This window comes from Pseudopodoces humilis, chromosome 23 (genome assembly GCF_049639895.1).
Source record: "Pseudopodoces humilis isolate 2021_Gansu_Grassland_sample_001 chromosome 23, ASM4963989v1, whole genome shotgun sequence".
Classification (NCBI taxonomy): domain Eukaryota; kingdom Metazoa; phylum Chordata; class Aves; order Passeriformes; family Paridae; genus Pseudopodoces; species Pseudopodoces humilis.
In genome coordinates this window covers 9373893-9400000 of record NC_142222.1, presented here as the reverse complement: position 1 = coordinate 9400000, position 26108 = coordinate 9373893, and the positions used below count along the sequence as shown (strand labels likewise).

The following is a 26108-nucleotide window of genomic DNA, read 5'->3' as shown; positions in this document are numbered from 1 at the left end:
TCCATATTCAGTCTGTAGGAATCTGTGACATTCCAGATTTAGATGTCTCAATGGATGCGTGGAGCTACTTCCATACTTGCCTGGTGTCCATATGGCTGCACAGATTTTACATCTATTCTGCTGTTGCTTTTGGGATCAGCCTTTGGATTGTCGTTCAGTTCACCACCACCAGAATCAAAAGGAAGGTAACTGAGCCTGTCAGCACTTCTCTCTGAGAAAACCCCAAAAACCTGGGTGGAAGTGAGTAGTTACTGGATAAAGGCACCTGCTGTGGGCCTGCTGAGGGTGTTGCAAGTCCCAAATGTAGTTTGGTTATCTGGTTATGATCCTCAGCCTGGATTGTTTGTGTCTGTGGGTCACTAAATGCTCTTGTTGCTCTGATGCTGGGGCAGAGCTCAGCAGGACACTCCTCACACTCTTCCTGGGAGAATGGGTTGCTCTGTCACCAAACCCCTCTGCTTGTGCCCATTGTTAGCACCTTCATGTTTTCATGATGCTAATGACAGGGTTGGGCTGGTTTTGGGATGGGATGGGGTTAGGCCATCCAGGAATTGAAAACCTCCTTGTGCAGGTGGGTAAAGATCTGCTACAGCATTTGGGAGGTTCAGCTGGATCCTGTTACCTCCCAGAGAAGTGGGTATTGTAGCATGGCATGGGTCAGGAAAACAGGTCCTGGTGTGTTTGTCTGGGTGTGAGAGGAAACAAAATGCTTTAACATTGCTGAGAGTGGCCCCAGGATGTGAATTTTAAATTGGAGTCCTTGGAGAAGGGACTGAGTGTGACACAGTTCTTGTTTCATAGGGTGAGAAATCCCATGGGAATCCCTCTGCCCCCGAGGGAACAGCAGACAAACTGGGAAATGGATGTGCCACCCCTCAGGCACAGGAGGTCCATGTTGCTGGAGTGAAGATTTTCTATGGCTCTCAGACTGGCACAGGAAAGGTATCTGTGCTTTTATTGGACATCTGTGAAGTTGATTTGAAATATTGTTGGGATCTGAGAACTTTGCTTGCCTTGAAACACTGCCCTTGGTACAGATCTGGGAGCTCATCAGCACATTCATAGCTTGTTACAATCATTGCCCAACATGCAAAATAAGTGAAAAATTAAATAAAAGTAAAAATTTTCATCCTCCCTTTAAGCAAGGCATGTAGTGGAGATTGATTATAAAGCTAAAATTTCACTCTTGCACTATAATTTTAATTTTCTAGCTAGGCTTCATAGAGATGTGCTGGTTTTGGTGCTTTCTCAAGAAGAAATGTAATTTGTGTATGTATCTGTGAATTAATGTGTTAGTCTGTGATGTAATGTATTAGTCATTATAATGTTGTAACTCTCAGCCAATCTATTCCATTTTTGTTTTAATGTGAGGAATTGCAGTGCTAGTGTCCAGCCCTCCTGTGTCATTATTCTTCCTGTGCTGGGAGAAGTCATGTGGCTGAGCAGGGCTTGTGTGGCTTGAAGTAATTGATAACTTGCTGTGTTTCTTTGTTCAGAGATTTGCCAAAGCTCTGGCTGAAGCTGTTATGTCCCTTAATTTGCCTGTGGAAGTCATTAACATGGGAGACTATGATCCAGAAGATGGCTTAGCAGAGGAGGTGAGTATGGCATAAACACCAGTAATAGGTACAAGATTTCCTGGGGTTGTCAAGGCTGTTTCCCTCTTGTATTTCCCTCCTGTTGTTCTGGAAATCCCTGAAGCTTTGTGTTGAATTGCTTCCCTGCCTATGCAAATCTATGCAAATTCTGCCCTCAACAAAAAAAACTACATTTTGAGTATTTCAAAGCACCCCTTGGATGTTTTGCTGTTGCAGTGACTCTGTAAGAGCTGGTTCTGTAAGTGAGGGGTGAGCTGGGTGAGAGTGGCTGCCCCAAGTGTCCTGCACCCCTGGGCGAGGTTCAGAGCCAGAACAGGAAGCTGCTGATGGGGCTGGATGTCCAGTTTTGCTCTGTCACTGTATCCCTGTTCAGCTTGACCTGTCTCTGCTAATTTAAGGTGCTGTGCAGATTTTTCAGCACCCTTGGCACTGTCACCTGAACCATCCCACCCCAACAGGAGACAGCCTTGTGTTTTGATTTCTCCCAGCTGCCTGGGTGTTGTAACTCTGCTTTAAAAGAAAGTTCTGGAAAATGCAGTGATTTTTTTTCTCTCCTGTCCTGTTTGTGTGACCAGACAAGCAGCAGGAACATCTGTGTGTTCCTGGTGGCCACCTACACTGAGGGGCAGCCCCCGGAGAGCGCAGCCTGGTTCTGCAAGTGGCTGGAAGAGGCAGCCAGTGATTTCCGTGTTGGGAAAAGCTTCCTGCAAGGCCTGAGATACGCTGTGTTCGGGCTGGGGAACTCGGCCTACGTGGATCACTACAACACAGTGAGTGTCCCCTGAGCTCCCTGCTTGGCTTCTGCTCCCTGAGAGCCTCAGCTGAATGAAGTGCTTCGACCCTGAGTTCATTTTCCAGCTTTGAAAGCTTTCTGCAAAGCTGGGGCTGCGTGTCACACATGTGACCATTCTGACCACCAAGCACCACACAGAGCAGTCTGTTCCCAGAGCCCATCCCTTCACCCCAGGGACAGCAGGGGGATTTTCCACTGGAGTCTGAGGTGGTGTGGTGCTGTTCAGGCTGCCCTGTGTCTGTGCTGAGGGACTCCCCAGCCCTGCAGTGCCGTGCAGCTCACGGGCTCTTCCCAGGGCTGATCCTGCTGCTGGCTGGCTGCTTGCACTTGGCCCTGGTTTGATTTCCTTTCTGACCCTTCCTGCTGCACTAGGTTGGCAGGAGGATGGACAGGTGGCTGTGGATGCTCAGTGCCAGCAGGATCATGACGCGGGCTGAGGGCGACTGCAATGTGGCCCAGAGCAAGCACGGCAGCATCGAGGCTGACTTTGAGGCCTGGAAAGCCAAGTTCCTCACTCGGCTCCAGGTGCTCTGCAAAGGTGAAAAGAAGCCCTGCAGTGGAAAGTGCAAGAAGGGAAAGTGCAAATCTTCAGGGAAGCAGAGCAAGGAAAGCTCGGACCATGAACCTGGGACATCAGAACACGAGGATACTGAGGTACAGCCAAAATCCTTGAGGCTTTATTTCATTTGGAGCACTGTTTGACTCTTCCCCTTCCTCCTGCAGTCCAGATGGAAGGATCAGTGATAGACCCAGGCTGAATGGCATTTGTGTGATGAGGGAGTCTTGCTCCTGGCTGGGCACAGATGCTCCAGGGAGCCAGGCTGGGTTCTCAGCAGGACCAAGGCCAAGGGGAGTGTTCAGTTCCCTGTGAGCCATTAACCTGGTGATGCTGAGCTGCTCTTCCAGCTTCCCAGGGTTTTCCAAAGGCAGCTGGGGCGTGTTACCTGAGCAAGCCCTGTATGTCCTTTGTGTGTGTCTGCCTGTAATCGTTTCTCTCTTCTGGAGTGTTTATTGATTGCAGGTTTTGACTAAGAAATCATCTCTATTGCTCTCCAGTGCAAGATCCACAGCTGCTATGGCACTTTAATCCTCCCTCAAACTGTGGGTTGGAAGTTATTGCTGGGTTGAATTTTTTAGGAAAGTAAGTGGTTCTTCTGGCTAGGTTAGGGAGTGCTGGCTGCTGCAGGAGGAATAAATCTTTCTGTCAGCAAGGCACTTGGTTTTAAGGGGGTGCAGGGTTCCATATCCATCCTACAGGTTTTGGTAGGCTATTGTCTATTTTCAGTGGTCTTTACTGGTGAGGAGAGCTCATTTCACTGGTGAGCTGAGTTTTACATTTAACAGTAAGATTAAATTCTTAGATTTTTTTCTCTGCTCTCTCCCACAGGCAGAGGAATTGTTTGAAAGCAGTGGTGAGGAGGAAGCTGGAGGCACAGATTCTGTCATTGATGTTGAAGATCTTGGCAATATCATGGGCCACATGAAGAAAGCAAAGGTACTGCTGTTAGAGGGGGTATGGAATGGCCAGGTCTTGGTCACTGACCAGCTGGACTGATTCAAATGTAACTGGCTGGATTTGAATCTGTAGGGTTTGGTTAGAGGGGGAGTAAAATATGAGCTACTGAAGAACCTGTCCCGGAGCCGGGAGATCTGCCTGTGTGCTGCCACTCGTGAGGGAAGCCTGGGAACCTTCTGGCTTCCCTTTGGAGGGAGAAAGGAGCGCAGTTGCTCGTGGAGAACACGGTTGCTGTGTCCTCTGTGCTCACCACTAGAGGTCAGCGGGCAGAAGGGAACGGCGGCTGCTGCAGCAGCTCCTGGGCACTGCTCCAGCCCTGCCGGGACACGGGGACAGCCGGGGCACTGAGCACTCCTGAGTGACACGGGGACAGCCGGGGCACTGAGCACCCCCTGAGTGACACGGGGACAGCCAGGGCACTGAGCACTCCTGAGTGACATGGGGACAGCCGGGGCACTGAGCACTCCTGAGTGACACAACACAGCCAGGGCACTGAGCACCCCCTGAGTGACACGGGGACAGCCAGGGCACTGAGCACTCCTGAGTGACATGGGGACAGCCGGGGCACTGAGCACTCCTGAGTGACACAACACAGCCAGGGCACTGAGCACTCCCCGAGTGACACAACACAGCCAGGGCACTGAGCACCCCCTGAGTGACACGGGGACAGCCAGGGCACTGAGCACTCCCTGAGTGACACAACACAGCCAGGGCACTGAGCACTCCCTGAGTGACACGGGGACAGCCAGGGCACTGAGCACTCCCCGAGTGACACGGGGACAGCCAGGGCACTGAGCACCCCCTGAGTGACACAACACAGCCAGGGCACTGAGCACTCCCTGAGTGACATGGGGACAGCCGGGGCACTGAGCACTCCCTGAGTGACACGGGGACAGCCGGGGCACTGAGCACCCCCTGAGTGACACGGGGACAGCCGGGGCACTGAGCACTCCCCGAGTGACACAACACAGCCAGGGCACTGAGCACTCCCTGAGTGACACAGCACAGCCAGGGCACTGAGCACTCCCTGAGTGACACAACACAGCCAGGGCACTGAGCACTCCCTGAGTGACACGGGGACAGCCAGGGCACTGAGCACCCCCTGAGTGACACAACACAGCCAGGGCACTGAGCACTCCCTGAGTGACACAGCACAGCCAGGGCACTGAGCACTCCCTGAGTGACACAACACAGCCAGGGCACTGAGCACTCCCTGAGTGACACGGGGACAGCCAGGGCACTGAGCACCCCCTGAGTGACACGGGGACAGCCAGGGCACTGAGCACTCCTGAGTGACACGGGGACAGCCAGGGCACTGAGCACTCCTGAGTGACACGGGGACAGCCAGGGCACTGAGCACCTGTGCTTGTGTCCAGGGGTGAATGGGGCACTGGGCTCCCTTTTCCCCTCGTGTTTCAGCCTTGCAGGAAGGTTTTGTAAGGAAAGGAATGCCATTCCTGTGGGCAGCCTGCTGTCCCATCAGCTCCCCAAATCCCCCCGTGTTTCTTGTCAGAGGTGCCCCTGGCAGACGAGGCTGAGCGAGGGGAGCTGCCAGCATTGTTGTCCTGTCCCTGGGGCATTGCTTCCAGAGCTCTGCTCTCTGAACTTTAACTCCCCTTCATGTAATTCATGAACTTTAACAGTTCATTCCCCAGCCCCTGGGGAAGTGTTGCTAATCCTTCTTGCTGCCAGGCAGCTTTTCCTGACAGCCTGGCCAGCGTTCCCTCAGTGCTGTTCTGTTAGTGCTGGCTCCAGCCCTGCTGTGTTCCTGTTTGCTTAATGCTTGTGCTTTTCATTTGGGAAAAGATCCTGGAGCTCGTAGCTGGATGAGGCTGTAAATCAGGGCAAGGCCAGGGGTTTCCTTTGTCTGACCACTGGGAGGTTAAGTGGGAAAGAAGCTGAGGCATAATTGGGTGTAAATTTTTTTCTGAGTAAAAGCTTTTGAGGGAGCTTTTTTTACCCTTCCATGGCACATGGGTCAATAGAGCCAGGAGGCTAAAAGTGCTAAATTAAGTTAATTTAGAGAATCTTAGAGTGGTTTGGGTTTGAAAGGACCTTAAAGTTCATCTTGTTCCATGGGCAGGGACCCCTTCCCCTGTCCCAGGAGCTCCAAACCCCATCCAGCCTGGCCTTGGGCACTGCCAGGGATCCAGGGGCAGCCCCAGCTGCTCTGGGCACCCTGTGCCAGGGCCTGCCCACCCTGCCAGGAACAATTTCTCCTCAGTCTGTAACCCTAATTTCCCTTCTGTCAGACTGAACCTGTTACTCCTTGTCCTGTCACTCCAGTTCCTGATGCAGGATTCCTCTCTGCCTTCCCTGTAGCCCTTCCAGACCTTGGGAGGTGCTGTGAGGTCTCCACACAGCCTCCTCTTCCTCAGTCTGAGCAGCCCCAACTTCCTCAGCCTTTGTGTGGAGTTTTGGTGCCTTTTCTATTTTCCTCCTCCCTGCAGGATGAGTTTGAAGAGTGATGGGTGAAGTGGGGAACACGGGGAGCTGTCGGGCACCTGGACATTCTGCAGAAAGCACTTCAGGGAGGGGGACAAGTGGCAGTAGCAGCTCCTGCTGGTCCCCTGGGGGTGGAAGGCAGGTTTGGAGGAAGCCCTTTGGAGCACTGGCACTGGGATTTGTGCTGGGACAGGGAATGCTGATGCCCTCACTTGTGTCAGGGGCTCTTGGTCCATGGAAGTTGTGTTTTCCTTGCCTTGGGAGTGTGCTGCCTCTGCCTGTTGTGCTGCCTGTGTGAGAGGGAAAGGGAAGGGATTCCTTTTCCCCTCAGCTGCAGAGCAGGGGATCACAGCTGAGGTTCAGCTGCCTTTATTCAGAACCAGCCCCTTCTGGCCTGCAGCAGAGCTGTGCTGAGCCTCCCAAGGAATTGGGGTGGATCCAGAGGTTTTCCTCATCTCTGGGCTCACTCCTTGGTGAGCTGCACCTCCAGTTTTTGGCAGTGAAATATTTCAAGGGCCTGAAAAACTGGCTCTTGTCACTGCTTGCTTGATTTGTTATGGAAAGACAGCGATTTGCCTTGGATTTACTGCAGGGCTTTCTACTAAATCACCACAACTGGAGAAGTTTGCTTTGTGCAAAGTTAACATTTTTCCCTTCTCTCCAACCCTCAATAGCAGATCTGAAAGGTTTATGAAGCAAGGAAGCAAAAGTCCCTGTGCAGTGAATTCCATTCCCCAGCAGGAGTTTGTGCAGGAGTTTGTCCTGGTCTCACAGGGCAGGGTAAAACAGAGTGACCTGGCCTGGGGCAGGACAAGTGCTGTGTTTAACACTTGGAACATGAAGTTTTCATCTATTATCTCCTTCCTTCCTTATGCATGAAGCTTTCCCAGCAATATTAATATTTTACTGTTGAGGAGTCTTGCTGATAAATTAAGATCAAGGCTCAAGAAATGAGCTTTAAAACCCACTAAATGACAATTAATTATCAGATGTAGGCTTCCAGGGGAGTTTTAATGTGTTACAGAAACCGATGAAGTCTGTCTAAGGGCTCAGGAAGCTGAGTGGAAGGAAGTGGAAGGTGGATATAGCTTTCTCCCTTAGAAAGGACCATGTTGTGATACTGGTTGTTGAAAAACACATTTCTGAACAACATCCCTGAGACTGTGAGCACAGTTTTATCCAAAATGAGTAGGGAAGGTAATAATCTCTGTTCCTAAATGTTTCACTCTCCTATTTCCTTCTCAAGTGTTTATTAGGAGTTGTTTTGTCCTTGAACCTCTGTGTTTGTGGGTTTTAATATTTGAATTTTTCTTTTGAGGCCCCTTTTATTTCCTGAGATGTTGCTCAGGTACAGAGCCAGTCTGTTCATGTGCAGCAGCAGCCAGACTCCTCTCCCTGTTTGTGAAGAGCAGTTTGGCAAGTCAGGAGCACTGGTTTCCTTAGTGATGCTGGCAGTTGGTGGGAGACTCAAACTGGAAGCATTTCCATTAACTTTTCCATGGCTTTGGCACAAGAGGAGCTTGGATGTGAAATAGCCTCAGTGTTGTCAAGACAAAATGTCCTCTGCTGGTTTTTGTTTGTTGTTTATCCATAACTCCTTCAATAAAAGCCATAAAGGACTGACAGATTACAAGTTGCATGAAATATCCAAGTAATTATTTCCACTTTGATGCTTCTTTGTGCAGACATGAAACAATAAATACCCATAAAGTCTCAGCAGTGACACTCACACAGCAGGGGAGTCACCACTTGTTACGTGCCAGGGTTTGCTTTTCCTGCCTATGACTTTATCCCAGTATCTGGAACTCGTGCCCAGGGCTTAGCTGAGTGTGGGAGCAGCTGGAAGCCAGACTTCCCTGGGCTGGAGGGGGCTGTGGGGCAGGGGGAGCAGCCCTTTCCTGCTGGGGCTGAGTTTTGGTGGTGCAGGTGGCTGCTGTCTCTGTGAGCTAACAGTGGCACTCCAGGCACACCCTGGTTTGGTTATTGTGCACTCCTGAAACGTGGAGTCACTCTTGGATGAGACTTCACACCCTGCTAGTTAAAATATCCTTGGGAATTTTATTGCAGTGTCGCTGGGACAAATCTGGTACACTGGGAGTGTTCCTTTTGCAGTTTACTGTCCTGAGTTACTGATGGGGAGAGGGGTGAGATGCAGGGTTACAGGGGAGCTGGAATTGCTGTGGGGCCCTGGACTCTGTTCAGCCCAGCAGGTGATTCCTGGCTGGAACTGGCTGTAATTCCCTGTCTTCCAACAGAGAGAGCGGGAGCTGGAGGCAGGAGCTGCTGGAGCTTGGAGGAAGGAGGAGGCTGAGAGGAGAGAGATGATCACCCCAGCCCTGAGGGAGGCACTCACAAAACAAGGTGAGGCTCTGCCCAGAGCAGCTGGGGCACAGCTCAGAGCCCTGGTGCTGCCCTTGGCAGAGGAGCTCGGGGTGGCAGGGGGGCTCGTGGCACACCTGAGCCCCAGGCAGGAATGGCTGGGGCTGGAAAGGCCTCTGGACATCCCCAGTCCCCAGAGCAGGCAGCACAGGAATGTGTCCAGGGGGGTTTGGGATGTGGTCACAGAGGGAGACTCTGTCATGTATTTGACTGTATTTTATTTATATTTTACTTGGTTTTGTGTTTAAGGTGGCAGCCTTTCGTTTTTGTTTATTTGGTTACTCCTGAAGAAAGCAGGGGATGGGGCAGAGCTGTGTGCTGGCCCTGTGCTCAGTGTGCTGGCCCTGTGCTCAGTGTGCTGGCCCTGTGCTCAGTGTGCTGGCCCTGTGCTCAGTGTGCTGGCCCTGTGCTCAGTGTGCTGGCCCTGTGCTCAGTGTGCTGGCCCTGTGCTCTGTGTGCTGGCCCTGTGCTCTGTGTGCTGGCCCTGTGCTCTGTGTGCTGGCCCTGTGCTCTGTGTGCTGCTGGGATCATTCCCCCTGGCTCAGTCCCACCACTCCCTGCTGGTCTGGGTGGGAATGGAACCGTGCTTTTATACAAAGTGGCCACTTGGAAAATAAAGCAGTGCTGGAGGGAAGGTTACCTTCCTGTGTAATTCTTTTGACTCAAGGAAGGCTCCCCAGAGAGCTCTGATTTCCTGGTGGCACTCCAGGGATGGGAATTCATTATCCAGACAAGTGGGTCCCCATTTCTCCCTTCTTGCAGTGCTCATGCTCGTGCCAGTGGTTGGAGCCACTGGTAGGATCTGCTTCCATAAATCTGCACTTTCAAAAACTCTAAACTGTTACAGCCCAGCTGCCTCTCTCAGCTCTTCCTCTGCTGCTCACCAAATTCTTCAGTGGTCACTCAGCTGTGAAAAAGAGAAGCTGCATTGCTTTTTTTTGTCATGTAACATTTTTTTCCTGTAAATAACACACCAGGAAGGCTTTTGTGGCTACAAAAATAAAACAATTCCCTTCTTCCCTCAGCATCATTTCCCCTAAAATAACAAGTGCAGTGTAGTCAAAAGATTATCTCATTTATTTTGTACCAACTGGTTTCTTTGGGTGTAGGCTCAGTGCCTTTTCAAGAGTATCCCTGAGGGCATAATTAGCCCAAGAGAAGGAAGATGAGCATTAGTGGTTCAGGGAGAGCTGTTCTTTGATCCTGCAGTTGCATAACAGAGGTTTTCCTTGGAGCAGCATCTCCTCAGACCATGGTGGGTGCTCACTGGAGATTCACCTTCAAAGCAATTTACCTTCCTGGAGGTAAAGGGAGCAGTGCTTAGGCAAAGGTTTTTATTGTAGCCCTGGCACTGAATGTTGGCTTCAGCAGCCTCCCCGCTGGGCTGCAGAGGTGTGAGCCCTTGGAGCTGCCTGCTTGCAGATACCTTGGTAACAGGTACTCAGCAAGAGCTGCTTTTGGAAGTCCCAGCCAGAGACACAATTCCATTTCCATCAGTGCCCAGCCAAAACACCTTTCTGCGTGTCAGGGAGGGGTAGGTTGGATTTTGGGAAAGGCCCTTTGCCCAGAGGTGCTGGCACTGCCCAGGCTCCCCAGGGAATGGTCCCGAGGCTGCCAGAGCTGCAGGAGCTCTCGGGATGCCCAGGGTGGGATTGTTGGGGTGTCTGCAGGGCCAGGGGCTGGGCTGGGTGATCTCTGTGGTCCCTTCCAGTCAGGCTGTTCATGACTCAGGGACTGACCATGACTTTGTGCCCTGCTGGGGTTGGTGCCATCATTAGTCACAGCTGCTCCTGGATTTGCCAAATGTTTTATTGATGCTGATGGTCTGGCTGAAGCCAACCACGTCCTGCTGGATGCTGGCAGCTGGCAGAGGGATTGTTCACTGCCTGCCTGAGCTATTTGGAGCTCAGACATGATGTGTCTCAGTGTCAGGCACCTCCATCAGCTCTGCTGTGTCACAGGGGCTGTGCAGCAGCCCCAGGCCAGCGCTGACGCACTTCCCTCAGTGAGGCAGGAATGGGACAGGAGCAACGAGCCCAAAGCCCTGGGAGCTGAGTGTTTGCCAGGGAGGCTCCACGGGGGAGCAGCTTCATGCTAGAGGGCAGGGTGAGAAGGGGTTGTTCCCTGGGAGGGTGCTGAGGCCCTGGCACAGGGTGCTGCTGGGGCTGCCCCTGGATCCCTGGCAGTGCCCAAGGCCAGGCTGGAGCAGCCTGGGACAGTGGGAGGTGTCCCTGCCATGGCAGGTGTGGCACTGGATGGGCTCTGGGTCCCTTCAGGTCAGACCAGTCCATGGTTCCAAGATTTCTGAAGCTGTTCACAGTGTGTTTCTGCCATGGTCTTTGCTTTGCTCTCTCCTGCTTGTAACAGAACCAAACAAATCCCTGCTGTCCCTGCCTGGCATCACAGCAGGAATGGGCTAATGATGCCAAAAGCTGACCCTGGCTGACATTGGATAAATTATTGTGTCCCACAAGGACAGTTTTGCTGCAGTCCAGTTAGTTCTGTCCTTACTGGTTAAGGAAGGCTACAATTTAGCCCCAGGGTGCCCAGCACACCTCTATTTTACTTGTCTCCAAAGACAAGTGGTACATTAAGAGGCAGCTCTTATCTGAAATAGCCTGGGCTTCAGCAGCCACTTCACTGTTGTGCTCTGACTCTGTGCTGCAGCTAAAGCTGTGCTTTGGCCTGTGCCTTTTAGTGGGGAAGGGCAGGCAAGAGGCTGACTTCAGGAAAATACTGAAGGCTGGGCTTTTCAGGTGCTCACCAACCCAGAGCTGAGGTTTTTAAAAGCTTTGGTGGCTTTTGCTGGCCCTTCCTGGGCTGAGGTTTGCAGTGCCTGCAGCTCTCGTGCCCAGCTCAGCCTGGCTCTCTGTGCTGAGCCTTTGGGGTGTTCAGTGTGAGGAAATGGGATCCCAAGGCATGGCACAGGCTGGAGCTTTGCAGGCTCTGAGCTCAGGGTTTGGGGTCTGGCAGGCTTTGTCAGGAGCTGTTTAACTCCAGGTGGCACCAGCAGCCCACAGCTGGCCCTGGGATTGCTGACACTGCTGCAGTCCCCAGAATGTGCCACACAAATCAAATACTGCCTGTGGGCAGATTAAAAATTCCTTTGCTAACTAACAAATTACTCGAGGTGAGCAGAACAAATACAGTGACCAAACCCAGGCACAGAGGAGACTTGATCAGTTCCTTAGGAAATGTTTGTAAATAATGGGCAAACATGCAGGTAGAAGGAAGGAGTCCAGGCAGAAGAAAATGATTAAGCCCCACTGTGTGAGAGCTGCCAGGAGCTGGTGGAGAGCTGACTGAAATTCTGATGTGCTGGCACAGCTGTAGCACCTGAGCAGGAGCAGAGGGGATGGCAAAATCACATTTAGGGGGCACATTCTTCTCTCATGTGTTACCAGAGCTGGTAGAATAACCCCATGTGTAACAGAGGAAAATAAAAATAAACACATTTGTATTTGAGGTGAATCCTTTTTTCTGGTTTGTTTTAGGTTTTGGCAGAGCTTTGGAGACTATTGGGCTTTGAAATTAAGTCTAAACTGGAACAAAGTACAGGATATGTTCAGGCAAGGGTAAAATTTGCTGTCCTGTCTTTGTAATGTGACACTCACCCCACACAAGGGGACAGTTCAGACAAATGGAAATGTGGAGAAGGGAATGTGCCCTGAATGACTGAAAAGTGTCTCAGGCAAACAGAAAAGAGATGAAGCTCACAGCAGCCAGCAGTTCTGGCTGTTACCTTTGGGCTTCTTCTGGGTGGGTCAGGAGGAAACTTGTGCAGGTAGAACATTCCAGACTCCAGCCCAAGCTGGCCCTGAGGTACAGCTCTTAAAAACACCAAGTGCTTGCAGATTTCTTGAGTTTTTCTGGGAATAAAGGAATTTCAGAATCCCAGACTGGCTTTGGATGAAAAAGACATTAAGGCTTATCTTATTCCACCATGGCCATGGCATGAGGCTGGAGCCCCTCAGGCTGGCTTTGGTGACAGTTTTGCACGTGTTTCATTTGCACCATTGCAGTAAGGATGTGCCTGTGCCTGCTGAGGTCACAGCCCAGTCCTGGGCTCAGACTGGGGCCCTCACTGCAGAGAGGACATTGAGGGGCTGAGGGAGCTGGGAGCTGGATTTTGAGGAACATTCCTTCACTGAAAGCTTTGTCCAGCCCTGGCACAGCTGCCCAGGGCAGGGCTGGAGTCCCCACCCCTGGAGGGGTTTGGCAGCCCTGTGGATGTGGCACCTGGGGACAAGGCTCAGTGCTGGGCAATGGTTGGGCTCCATCATTTCGAGGGCTTTCCCACCCAGAGCAGTTCTGTGATTCTGGGACACTCCCAGTTTCTTGTTTAACCTTTTGTCCTTTCTTTTGGCCCAGACTGCTCTGAAGCAAGGCTTTGCAGTGCTGGAGAGTCTCAGCTCCCCTGCAGCAGGGGTGGAACAAGTGTCCAGCCTCGGTCTCTGGTATTTCCTCTCATTCCCAAGCGTCAGAAGCTTGGCATGGCCAGCAGCCAGCGCTGGGTGACCACACCATCTCCCAGTTCTGTGGCTTTAGTTCTGCCCACCTCTGCTGCTCCCTCCTGCCACCACAGCTGGCAGTGACAGAGATGAGTAACCCCCCTCTCATCCTCAGAGCTGCCTGCTGTTTGTAAGACTCTTTTGATGTTGAACATGTACAGTTTTCTTGGCCTTTAAAGGAACCTGTGGGTGCTCCACATGGTGGAAGTTGATGTAAGGAGCTCAAGAGAAAATGCAGGAGCTCTGGAGCTTGGCACCTTGCTCAGTTCAGCTGCAGCCTCTCTTCCCTTGAACAACTCAGTGGCAGATCTGGGTGGGCATGTCCTATTTCAAATGTAATTTTTCTGCAAAACCCATTTGAAAGCAGCCATTTTGCTGTTACTGACGAGTGATCTGTGAGAAAATAATCTTATATGACTGCTGGTGCTGGATTTGGAGAAATGGGAAAATAAGGCCTGGGCTGTGCTGGGTGACAGCAGCAGAGTGTGCCTTGGACAGCTGTGTTAGAGGGAGGATGAATGCAGCACCTTTTCAGCTCTCATCCACAAATCCTGTCAGCACACACAGTTTAGCAGGGCAGGGAGCTCTCAGCTGAGATTAGACCTTGCTGGACAAGCTGTTTGCAGAGCAAAGCTGCAGAAAGAGGCAGGACAGAGCCAGGGCAGGGAGGTGTTTGGCTCCAGCCACGTTCAGCTGTGTGTGTGGCTGTGTCCCTGGAACCAGCACCAGCCTTTTCTGGGTCTCAGCCAGTCGGAGGTGAAAGTGTCCCCAAGACTGCACGTGGCTTTGGGGACTGTCTTAGCAGGGCTGTCACAGGATCCCAGGATGGTTTGGGCTGGAAGGGCAGGGACACCTTCCCCTGTCCCAGGTGCTCCCAGCCCCAGTGTCCAGCCTGGCCTTGGGCACTGCCAGGGATCCAGGGACAGCCCCAGCTGCTCTGGGCACCTGTGCCAGGGCCTGCCCACCCTGCCAGGGAACAATTCCTGCCCAAAATCCCATCCAGCCCTGCCCTCTGGCACTGGGAGCCATTCCCTGTGTCCTGTCCCTCCATCCCTTGTCCCCAGTCCTTCTCCAGCCCTTCTCACTGCAGAGGTCACTGTGCCTGAATATTCAGTGTGAGGAGATGGATCAAACACCATCAGGTGGAGTGGGCAGAGGAGCCTGGGCAGGTCCCTGCTGGCTTTGGCTGGCAGGAGCAGAGCATTGTTGGATTCCCTGTCAGCCCTGTCTGCCTGCACAGCTGAATTTCTGCCTGCTGCAGCTGCTGTGGCATCTGCTGCTCCTGGCTGGCTCCGTGTCCTTGCAGGTGTCAGGCACTTTGGGATGCAGTTGCTCTTGCTGGGACCTTGCTGTGCCAGAGCTGCTCAGGGACACCTGGGCAGGGCAGGGCGCTTGTGCTGCTGCTCTGTGGAGGAGCTGAAGGCCAGTTTGCTGTGCTGAAGGCTTTTTCCCTGTTTAGTTTGTGCTGGTTGGCAGGAAGAAGACTTGATAGCTAAAATTTGATATTTTTCCTTCCCTTGGAAGTGTTAATAAGAGCAGCAGGGTGCAATAGGAAGCTGAGAGGTGCTGAGTTTGGGGACAGCCAGGCCAGTGACGTGTGAATGCCACTGTGAGGGACACAGCCAGGCGTCTCAAATCCCTCTTATTTTTATGCTGATTCTGAAGGGACTTTTAATCCTTCAGACATATTGGCCTCTAAGCAGTTTTCTCAAAGAGGAATATAACCCCACTTGAGCAGTTTGGGTAATAATAGCACTTAGTGCTTAACAAACGTTTTGCAATTAATCCTGCTGGACCCATTGGAATGGAATTGTGTTATCTTGGCTGGGGAAGGAGGAGCTGATCTGAGCCCAGCTTTCCTTTGGCTGTGGAGGAGCAGCTCCCTCACCATGGCTGCCCCAGAACCAGCAGGGTGGCACTGCTGAGGCTCAGGTGGGGTTCAGGCTGAGCCCTGGTTGTGTTCCCCTCCTGTGCCCTCCCAGCTGTGCTGGGAATCAGCTCCCGTCCTGCAGGCTGGGACCAGGATCCCGGGTTCTGGGGGATGGCCTGGGGCCAGGGAGATGCTCCTGGTTCCCTGTCCTGCTCTCACAGCCTGGCTTGGACAGGCTCTGCCATCCTGGCCGTGCAGGAGTCCCCTGGGCAGCCTGGCTCAGAGCAGGCTCAGCAGTAGCAGCACATGTCCTGCTGAAAGAAACCATTTCCAGCTGGCCGAGGTCCCTGGGGTGCCACTGCTGGTGCTGTCACCCTGGGGCCCGTGGGGAACAGCAGCGTTGAGTCCATGGTGTCAGTCACTCTGGGTACCACTTGGTGTACTTTGTGTGTCAATTCTTGCAGGCTAAACTCAATTTTTTGATGATCTGTGCTTTGTTTTGAGGTTATAAACTCATTGGGAGCCATTCTGGAGTGAAGCTCTGCCGATGGACAAAGGTATGCTCTGTTTCCTTTTCTCATTTCATAAATGCAAACAAAGATAGAGGCTACAGGGCTGCTGAACCCTCCAGGGCTGGGGACTCCACCCTGCCCTGGGCAGCTGTGCCAGGAGCTGGCCACCCTTTCAGTGAAGGAATTTCCCCAAAATCCCCCCTGAACCTCCCCTGGCCCAGCCTGAGGCCGTTCCCTCTTCTCCTGTCCCTGTTCCCTGGCAGCACAGCCCGACCCCCCTGGCTGTCCCCTCCTGCCAGGGACTTGTGCAGAGCCAGAATTTCCCCCTGAGCCTCCTTTTCTCCAGCCTGAGCCCCTTCCCAGCTCCCTCAGCCCCTCCTGGGGTCCAGCCCCTTCACCCACCATGTTGCCACATCCTGCACCCTTGAGCATCCCTGGATGGGAGCTCTGGAATCAGCACCTCGTTAAGATGCCAGCTCATCTGTAATTCCTGTGCTGTGACAGTGATCAGTCCTTGCTGTCTGAGCTCTCCTTTGGCACGTGATTTTGTTTATTTTTGAAAGAGCCCTTAGGATGCCGTCCCAGACTGGGCTGCAGAGGGTTTTTATTGCAGCTCCTGGTGTCAATGAGTGTTTCATCAGGAGCCTCGTTGTCCTGAGCAGCACAGAGCCCACCCTGAGCTGTCAGGAGTGCTGGGGGATGCACTGACTCCACTGCTGCTCTGCTGGTCACTCTTGCACCCATTTCTCTCTTCTATCATTTCAGTGGCAGACGTGATCATGAAATGTTTAAAGAAAAACTTGCCAAACCTCAATGTTGTGATAGAGAAAGCCAGAGAACCTATTTTTATGACAGACCCAGACTTTAATGCAGCACTGTAAAACCATTTCACAAAATAAATAGCAGCTCTGTGTGCTTAGATGGGCCCACACTATTTTTAGCTTAAGCAGGAGTTGAATGTAAAGTCTTGTAATAAATTGAGCTGAGATTGGTTCCAGGCAGTGGCTTTGCCTCAGGTTCACACCAGTGTGGGAGAGTCTTCAGGAGCCTTTGTGGAGATTTGTATCAGAGGAAAGCAGGAGCAGAGCTGGCAGGATCAGGATTAAGCAGAGTTTCATAGAGGTGTCTCAGATGGAAAAGATTGGGTTCTGTCAAACTGCAGAAAAAAACAGAAACCCTGGATGTTTTAGGAAGAGTCTGTTTGCCTTAGGAAAAGCCAAATATGACTTGCTCTTCTGAATTTGTGAATCTCCTGAAGTCTCTATAATTTGAAGAATGGGTAGAATCAACAGCATTTTCCATGTCATTTCATCTTCCACCTGTACAACCAGCTAGGGATTAACTGTAGATTTTTCCCTGCTGCTTCTTTCTGCTGGATCACCAGGACTCTCCAGGAAGAGGAAGGCAGATTAAAAGCTGCTGTGTTATATTTCAGATTTTCTCTTGAGAGTAGTAAAGTTTCTTTCTCATTTATTTTTATTTAACTGTGCTAATAAAAGGCAGCCTTTTCTGCAAGCAGCCTGCATGTTAAATAGGAATTGAATCCTGTTGGGAAAGCTGCTGTGGCTGTGCTGGGAAGGGAAGAGCAGCATCCTGCTGGAGCCACTGCTGGCTGTAAATGAGGGTTTATAAGGTCAGGGCATTTATTTAATTTAGTGCTGCAAGAAACACTCTGCCAGATAAATGAAAATAATGGAATGTTCAGTAGGACAGCCTTGAAATGGATCCTTGTTGCTCCTGAGTGAGCTTTTCCAGGAACACTTCCTGCAGCTCAAGAGGCTTCACCTGCTCTGGGCTGAGTCTGAAAAGCTGCAGGAGAGCACATTGTTGTGTTGGGGTCTGCCAGAGAAGGGACTGAGCAGCTTCGAGTTCTTTCTGCTCTTACACAGGGATGAGTGTGACCTCCTGAACGCAGTCAGGCTGCGAGAGTGCACGGAAAGAGTCACATTCCATAGGGAGCTGGGAATTTCTCAGGGCAGGTGGCACTGGTGTCCCTCAGCCCTGCTCAGGCCATTGAGCTTGGAACTGAGCTCACAGGTGGCTGAAGGGAGCAGATCCATGGCTGTGCCCTCAGTTTGGCTTCAGATGGGGAGTTTTAACTCCCCTGGTGTGTGTGTGTGTGTATGTGTTTGTGTGCCCTCAGCTTGGCCCTCAGCTAAAACTCATCCACCAGGATGAGTTTTAACTCTCCTGGTGTGTTGTGTGTGCCCTCAGCTTGGCCCCAGCTGAGTTTTAACTCTCCTGGTGTGTTGTGTGTGCCCTCAGCTTGGCCCCAGATGAGTTTTAACTCTCCTGGTGTGTTGTGTGTGCCCTCAGTTTGGCCCAGGTGAGTTTTAACCCTGCTGCTGTGTTCCCTGCCCTCAGTCGATGCTGCGGGGCCGCGGGGGCTGTTACAAGCACACCTTCTATGGCATTGAGAGCCACCGCTGCATGGAGGCCACCCCCAGCCTGGCCTGTGCCAACAAGTGTGTCTTCTGCTGGAGGTAAGGCACCCTCTGGGCAGGGTGGGGCTCTGGGGGACACAGCCAGCTGTTCCTGGGCCAGCTGTGCTGCCTGTGTGGGGTGAAGCCCTGAGCAATGTCTTTGGAAATGGGATCGTTTCCCATACTGGAGGTACCTGCACTCCCACCGTTGCTCTGAAGGAGTGAAAAGTGATCACTCAGTAGCTGATGCCTTCCTAGAACAGCAGCTGATAAATCCCAGTCACTGAGGTAGGAGGAGTCATTCAGGATCATCCAGTCCCACCCTGTCCTCGATTCCCCCGGCTGTACCCTCCTGCCAGGGATTGTGCAGAGCCAGAAGAGCCCCCCTGATCCCCCTTTCCATTAAAACATTGAGGGGGACACCCCACACCTGAATCACTGCAACACCCCCAGTCATAATCCCATCCCCAGGGGAGTCTGCCTCTCTCCATCCCCGCTCCCAGCTGCTCTCACTGGGGCTGTGTCTCTTTGGCTAAATTGCCTAAATGGAAATGTGCAAGTGAGCAAATCTTTTAATCAATTAGAGCAAGTGTGGGTTCGGAGCTCTGTGACACCTCCCTGCAGCACAGGCACCAGGCAGACCTGATCTGATGAGGGTCTTTGGCTCAGTGTCCAAAGCCCAATCAATTAGTGTGGAGAGATGGAACAGCTAAATAAGATTTAAATTAATAGGGTTTATTACTTTTGCATCTGAGGAGGAGGCAAACCAGACAGAGTAAAATACCCTGTGAAGAAATTGGCTCGTATTTCTTCTGCTGTAACTTTAATGCTTATACCTGTGCTTGGAGTTTTCAGGTTGTGCTTGTAGACAGCAACTGAAGTTGTGTTCAGACACTCAATCAGTGGGTGGCCAAAAGCCAGGCATCACAGTAAGCCCTGCAAAATACAGAGATTAAAAATTAATAATCTCTCATAGGAGAAGTACTTAAGGTATTTTAAAAATTAAGAAGAAACTGAAAACAAATCTGTGGGTGGACAGAAGCACAGGACACTGAGAATCTCCTGCCTTTCGGGAGAGTCTGCTCTTAAAAAAGGAGCATCTCAGAGTTGGCATGAGCTTTTCAGCATGGGGCATCTTCCATCGTTAAGGTTTCAATTGGAAGAGAGTCACAGAATTATTTTGGTTGGAAAAGCCCTCTAATATCCCTGGGTCCAGTTGTTCCCCCCAGTACTGCCAAGGCCACCAGACCCTGTCCTCAAGTGCCACATCCATGGGGCTTTTAAACCTCTCCACCACTGCCCTGTGACAACCCTTTCCATGAAGAAATTTCCATTAATATCCAGCACCCTGTGATCCTGGCAGCCAGTTTATCCAGCCTGCTCCAGGGTGGCTTTACCCATGCTAGGGAAAACATTTCATTCAGGTTCCATATCTCAGTCCTGGTCAGTGCCCAGCCCAGGCTGGGCTCCTCCTGCTGCTCTCAGCATGTGCAGAAGAAAAGGTACAGTCAGGTTTCAGGTTGTACCAGCAGGAACATTAAATAAGGTTGGCTTGTGCATTGGCCAAGCTTTTTTTGTGGTCTCCCTCTTCCTCCTCCCATAATTCCAGGGAATGGAATTCCAGGGATCTCTTTGGTGTGTCCTTTCCTGGTCATGGCTGATATTTAGCCCAGGTGGCAGGTGAGTTCTCCAGGTGGGTTCCAAGTGGCAGGAAGTGACTGTCCCCTGTTCCCTCAGACACCACACGAACCCCGTGGGCACCGAGTGGCGCTGGAAGATGGACCAGCCCGAGGTGATCCTGCAGGAGGCCATTGACAAACACCAGAACATGATCAGGCAGTTCAAAGGTAACTTCTCCTCTGTCCCCACCCCTGTTAGAGGATAACCAGCAGTGACATCTTCAGAGCAGGTGAGAATGTCCTGGTCCTTTGGGAAGGAGGCCTGAGGTTCAGGATATCGGGAAGAGGGGGGAGAAGAAACTGCTGTGGCACATTTAATGTTTTCTGAAATGACTCTCAGCTGCTGAGTGTGTGCTGCTGCCTGCAGGGAGTAGAGTGGAGTTGCCTCTGGTGTTGTCCTGGTAGTTGTCAAATCCTTTCCCTTGGTGTGCACAGAGCCTTCCCCAGTGGTTAAAGCCAGCTTGGAGGATGAGGGATCCTGGCTCCTCTGGAAGAGTGAGGCCAGGTAGGAAGCAAAAGCAATCAGCTCTTACCTGATGGGAAATACACTGCTGGCCTTCATACCCAGCTTTGTGTTGGCCCTGGAACTTCTGGGCTGTGTTTGTCTCATTAATAATGAAACAGCAGCAAGCAGGGGATTTTGATTTTCAGGAATTATTCAGTACCTGTAGTGGTGACTGAAGCTGCAGTTTCCACAGCGCCTCTGGAAAGCAGCTCGCTTCCCACAGCAATTCCCTGGGGCTATTCTGTGTCTATGACTATAGAGAAGGCTGGGCTTTTATTTCCCAAATGTGATGATCTGGTTGCTGTGCCAAGGTCAGCTGTGTGTGCTGGCAGGGCTGGCCAGCTTGGCAGGACAGCTCCAGGGTTCTGCTCTCCCCAGCTGCCTGTGAGCAGCACAAATGGAGTGGAACAGCCATAAAACGTGCAAGAAGAGCCCTGGCCTTGGCTGTCATTTTGGAAACACACCCATTCCATGGGCCACAGAAACTGGTGAGCTCATCTGGTGCTTTATTCATTCAACCCATTGCAGTAAAAATGAGATTTCCTTTGCAGGAACAGAATTTTTGTGTCCCTTTATCCTTTAGGATACCCTGCAGGATAGCCCTCTGTACCCTGGGTGCCTGTGGGTGATGATAAATCATCTTCTGCTTTAGTGTTAGCACAGTTTGTGCTGGGTTTGGAGAGCACAGCCATTACAGCCCCAGAGTTCTCTGGTGGGTAAATGATGGAGAGACACCTCACTGATAGGGAGTGAGGCTGGGAAGTTTATTTGATGGATACATTTTTCTGGGAAGCGACTTGTAAATCTCTGTGCCCTTGCAAAGGATGGAAGCATAACTCAGGACTGGGAGAGTGGGAGTCTGATAATATAGGGAAAAAAACCCAAAGAGAAATGCGTGACCTGTCCTAGGAAATCCTTGGAGTAACCATGGATCAGCATGGATAGAGCAGGTCCCTCATCCCCCTGTCCCCCAGGCTCTTGTGGTGCTGCTCAGGTCCTTCCAAGGGGTACCAGAGCCAGCCCCAGCCTCCCCAGGGTGCTGTGCCAGCTGCTGCTGTCCTTTCCCAGGCTGGTGGAGCAGCTGGAATCAGCTTTTCCAAGGAGCTGTGCTCTGTTGGGAGCTGATGGCAGGAGCAGAGCCCTAGGGATTCAGGAGAGTCCCTGCCCTCCTGGAATACAGCAGTCCTGGGCAGTTTATCCCTGCCTGGCTGGTGATTTGTGTGCTTAAATGGTTGTGTACAAGCCCACTCCCTCCTCTGCCTGGATGTGCCAGGTTTGGTGTAAACTGTTTTGGGAAAGTTCCACTCAAACTTTAGGGGATGTTGGCATTTTGTTCTTCTGCTTATAAAGCTGGCAAGGTAATTATGAGAGTCCAGATGCAAAATGCTGAGAGAGAGAGAAATTAATTAATTCCAAAACTGACTTGCAGTAGTTTTAGGAATGTGAAATTTAGTCCTTTAATCTCAGCATGTGCTGGAGATGCTGCTTTCTTCTCCAAAAAAGCTCTCATTTAGTACTGTCAGGTTTCTATGGAATAACCATTAGTCCTGTCACTTCCTCAGGACAGCCTGGCTGCACTGAGCCCTGCTCTGATTCCAAACCAGCTTTGCTACGTGAGGCTGGAGCAATATCCACAAACACCTCTTTTATCTGGGCTTTGCAGCTGAGCTGTAATTTTCTGTATTGCAGCGTCAAGGCAGCGAGAGGGGAGCTGAGGACCTGGATTCACACTCCAGGCTTTGTTTTTTATCTTTAAAACAAACCAGTCTCCAGTCTAAAAACTCAGATAGGATTGGAGTCCATCAAGGCACATCAGGGAAATGTGAAGTGATGGATTTGGAACAAAAGCTTGTTTGGAGGCAGCTGATTTCATCTGGGCTCCTGAGCACCTGGTCAGGTGTGGGTGGGCTGGAGGAGCATCCAGCTTCCCCTCCCTCTCTCCCGTGGGCATCAGGAGTGGGGCTCAGCTGGTGTTTTCACACGGATGCTGTGTTTGAGCTCTGCGTGTTTTCCCCTTCTGAAAGGTCTCTGCCTGTTCAGGACCGTGCCATGTGCTGCCTTTTCTTTTGATCACATCCTCTGTGGAGCTGCGTGTTCTGTGTTCCCAGTCTGGGCTCAGCCCCTCGCTGTGCTGGGGAGCTGCTCTCTCTGGGGACCATGGCTTAGCACACCTGCTTGGGCTGGCATGGAGCTGTCCTGTGTGTGTGTGTGTGTGTGTCTCAGCATTCAGCAGTGGAGAGCTCGGCTCAAATGTTTAACCTTGGCTCAGGTGCTACCATGAATGTCTGTCAGCAGTGCCCAGGGCACAGCCAGCCCCAGGCTCTGGGTGCTGCAGGGCTGTTGCCAGGCCCTGGCTGTGGCTTGGTGTCCCCTCTGCTTTGGGAAGCTCCAGCTGCTCTTCTCAGCCCTCCTTGTGCCAGGGTGTGTTTTGGATACAGGTGTTTGGGAGGGGGATTTGTTACAGAACCACAGAAGGGTTTGGGTTGGAAGGGACCTTAAAAATCATCTTGTTCCAGCCCCTGCCATGGGCAGGGCCACCTTCCCCCAGAGCAGGTTGCTCAGGGCCCCATCCGCTGATGGTTCAAGGCTGTTGTCCCGTTTCCAGGCGTGTCAGGAGTGAAGGCAGCTCTCCTGGAGGAGGCCCTGGCAGTGAAGCACTGTGCCCTGTCCCTGGTGGGGGAGCCCATCATGTACCCACACATCAACCGCTTCGTCAGGCTCTTGCACCAGCACGGCATCTCCACCTTCCTGGTCACCAACGCTCAGTTCCCCGAGGAGATCAGGTAGGAGCTGCAGGAAATTCCTTCTAAACTTCCTGCTGGAACATTAGTGTGCTGACCTGTGTCCTAATCCTGTTTAGTGCCCCCTCAGAGTCAGCTCAGCATGAGCACTGGCAATGAAAAATCTCCCTCAGCAACTGATTTTAACCTCAATGTCCCCATGCTCCTTCTCATCCCTTTCTCCCCCTCAGTTTGATTTTCTTTTCTGTCCCTCCTAAACAAACGGTGATTGCTTGTGGAGTGAAGAGCTGGAATGTGGCACCTGTGGAGGTGTGGCAGGAGGGGAGCAGAGGTTTGTGCCTGGGGCAGGGAGAACTTCTGTCCTTCTGCCAGAGCAGGGCACTGAGCTCAGAGGTTGCCTTTTGGGGCTGATCTTTGTTCTGAGCCCAGAAGAGCAGCTGTAAAGCTCGACCCAAAGCTCTGTCCAGCCCAGTGTCCCCAGGAGGATAAGGAGGGGGGACAAGCACGTGTTCGTCAGCAAAGTGGGGTCCACTTAACCTCCCTCAGAGGGACTTTAATGAAATCTTCCAAACACTTTAGTGAACTGTTGCAGAGTCTTTACAAAGGTCAAGAATCCCTTTTCCTGATGTTTTGGAGCATTCAGGCTGCTGTTTCCAAACTCTGAGGTGGTGTGGCAAGGAAGTGCAGCACGTGGGGAAATGCAGCTCCTCACAATCCCAGCAGTTGAGAACAGCAGCAAATCCAGGCCTGGAGCTGTGGGATCTGTGGGATCTGTGGGGAGCTGTGGGATCTGTGGGGAGCTGTGGGATCTGTGGGGATCTGTGGGGAGCTGTGGGGAGCTGTGGGAGCTGTGGGATCTGTGGGGATCTGTGGGAGCTGTGGGATCTGTGGGGATCTGTGGGGAGCTGTGGGGAGCTGTGGGAGCTGTGGGTGCTGTGGGTGCTGTGGGATCTGTGGGATCTGTGGGATCTGGGGGAGCTGTGGGGAGCTGTGGGGAGCTGTGGGAGCTGTGGGATCTGTGGGGATCTGTGGGGAGCTGTGGGAGCTGTGGGAGCTGTGGGAGCTGTGGGAGCTGTGGGCAGGGTGGCCTTGCTGTGTCACCCAGCCCATGCCAGCTCCTCTCAGTGCTCCTGGGACAGTTTCCTTTGCACTCCTCGTGGTCTGAACCTGGCACTGAGGGGGGAGCGCAGGCAGTTTGGGAGTGAGTAATTATACACTACAAAGGCATTCCAAATGATTGAATAATTGTGTAATCAAGTTACTTTAAGTCATGTATTATGTGCCTGGTAGATAGAAATTGCTCTTTCCTAAATATAGCAGTTTAAAAAGAGAGCACACACTATTTTGAAACTGCACTTTTCGGATCTGCTGAATCTTGTTAAAAAGAAACAAAAAAGAAGGGGATAAAATGCTAGGCTTGCTGTCTTAAAAATTGCAACTGATCTTTGGCTCATCAAGCAGATGATTTGCTTAATATGGGAACTGAAGTAGGCATCCAGCTCACTTCTGTGCTGTCAGCAGAGAAACTGTCATAAAAAGTTCATCCTGCAATAGGCAGGGTGACCTCTGGTGCAAGAGAGCTGAGAGGGACCTGGGACAAGGGATGGAGGGACAGGAGCCAGGGAATGGCTCCCAGTGCCAGAGGGCAGGGCTGGATGGGATTTTGGGCAGGAATTGTTCCTGGCAGGGTGGGCAGGGACTGGGATGGAATTGCCAGAGCAGCTGTGGCTGCCCCTGGATCCCTGGCAGTGCCCAAGGCCAGGCTGGATGAGGTTTGGAGCAGCCTGGGACAGGGGAAGGTGTCCCTGCCATGGCAGGATGAGCTTTAAGGTCCCTCCCAACCCCTTCTGGGAGAGGGCAGCATGGCCTGGAGTGTTGCTGGATTCAGGACAGGGGCTCCAGGGGGTGCCCCCTGTGCCTTCCTCTCCTCCTCCTCCTCTCTTTGGGCTGCAGCTTCACCTGCCACAGGCTCACAATGAACTGAGGGAGGTTTTACACCAGGTGAGCTCCTACTGAACCCATACCTGGCTCCTGTCTCTGATCTGTGGCTGTGAACAAACCCCCTCATGTGTGGGTTTGTGTTTATGATCAGTAATAATACCAGTAATGAGCAGGTGATGATTAATGCTCACCAGCAAATGCTCATTTTTGATGCTGCTGTTCCTGGTTCTCGTGGGCTCTGTCCTGCCTGCCTGGTGAAGCCTGGAGGCCTGAAGTCAATTTATTTGAGTGGCACAGCTCAGCTGAAGGTTTCAGCTCCGGATTTCTATCCAGATCCATGTGTAAATGCCATGGATTTGGTCTCCTGGATTTCATCTCAGGTGTCTGAGCTAGCTTGGAAATTGACACCAAAAATCCATCCTGGTAGCACAGGGCTGGATTTGCTGTTATCCTGCGCTGGAGCTGTGTCCCAGGAACAGCAGTCTGTGTCCTTGTTCTCACTGCACCCATGGCTGCCCCCTCTCCTTGTTCCCCCTGGCAGAACGTGCCCAGCTCATCCAGGCTGGATTCCCAGCCCTGGGGACCATTCCTGTTTGGGGCTGAAACCCCTCCCTGGGATCACTTCTGATTCCTTCATTTCCCCATGCTGACAGAGGCTGGCTCCTGCCTGTCTCTAGCTTTGAGATGATTTTTCTCAGCCGCTCTTTTGAGAAGCACCTGCTCCATCTTCACTGGGGCCCCTTTTAATTAAGCAAAGACAGCACTGAGTAAAGAAAGAGTTTGGCTGAGTGTGCCTGGAAACTGAGCACTTCAATCCACTTAGGCTCAGAACATTTGGTCATTTTGGAGTCTGTGGCTTTGGGCTGCCAGTCCAGACAAACTTGTTTACAAAACTGAGATTTTAACCTGAAATATTCAGTTTGTTCTGAAATATTTCACTTTGCTGTTTAAATGCACACACTGAGAATGTGTTCTGATGGTTGGCTGTGTCCACATTAAGTGGAATTTTCTGGACACAAAGAGCTCTGATCAGTCTCACTCTGGCCAGTTCTTGTCCCTAGGTCACCTTTGGGTGACAGTGTCCTTTTAGGTGGCACTGTTTGGCAGCTGAGCAATAGCTTCTGACTTCTTGTCATCTTCTCTAGAGGAGATGAAGCTGTGACTTCTCTGAAATGAAGCTGGGACTGGTGCCTGC

The 26108-nt window shown here is 51.8% G+C and overlaps 1 protein-coding gene across 10 annotated transcripts in view; it reads left to right on the top strand.

Annotated features, from left to right (window-relative positions):
* The window catches only part of LOC102104404 (S-adenosyl-L-methionine-dependent tRNA 4-demethylwyosine synthase TYW1), a 53484-nt gene that overhangs the window by 3599 nt on the left and 23777 nt on the right, over positions 1–26108 (top strand). For 6 of the 10 annotated variants that reach the window (XM_014255142.2, XM_088066136.1, XM_088066135.1 and 3 more), the window contains exons 2-12: positions 37–185; positions 802–942; positions 1497–1598; positions 2174–2368; positions 2764–3045; positions 3779–3886; positions 8608–8713; positions 15617–15669; positions 17989–18107; positions 19785–19894; positions 22837–23014. In XM_014255142.2, coding sequence (XP_014110617.2) covers positions 51–185; positions 802–942; positions 1497–1598; positions 2174–2368; positions 2764–3045; positions 3779–3886; positions 8608–8713; positions 15617–15669; positions 17989–18107; positions 19785–19894; positions 22837–23014 — 1529 coding nt within the window. In that variant the 5' untranslated portion in view covers positions 37–50. Of the gene's footprint in view, positions 1–11; positions 186–801; positions 943–1496; positions 1599–2173; positions 2369–2763; positions 3046–3778; positions 3887–8607; positions 8714–15616; positions 15670–17988; positions 18108–19784; positions 19895–22836; positions 23015–26108 lie in introns of all 10 variants that reach the window. The other 4 variants (XM_014255140.2, XM_088066132.1, XM_088066133.1 and 1 more) reach the window with 1 other exon arrangement.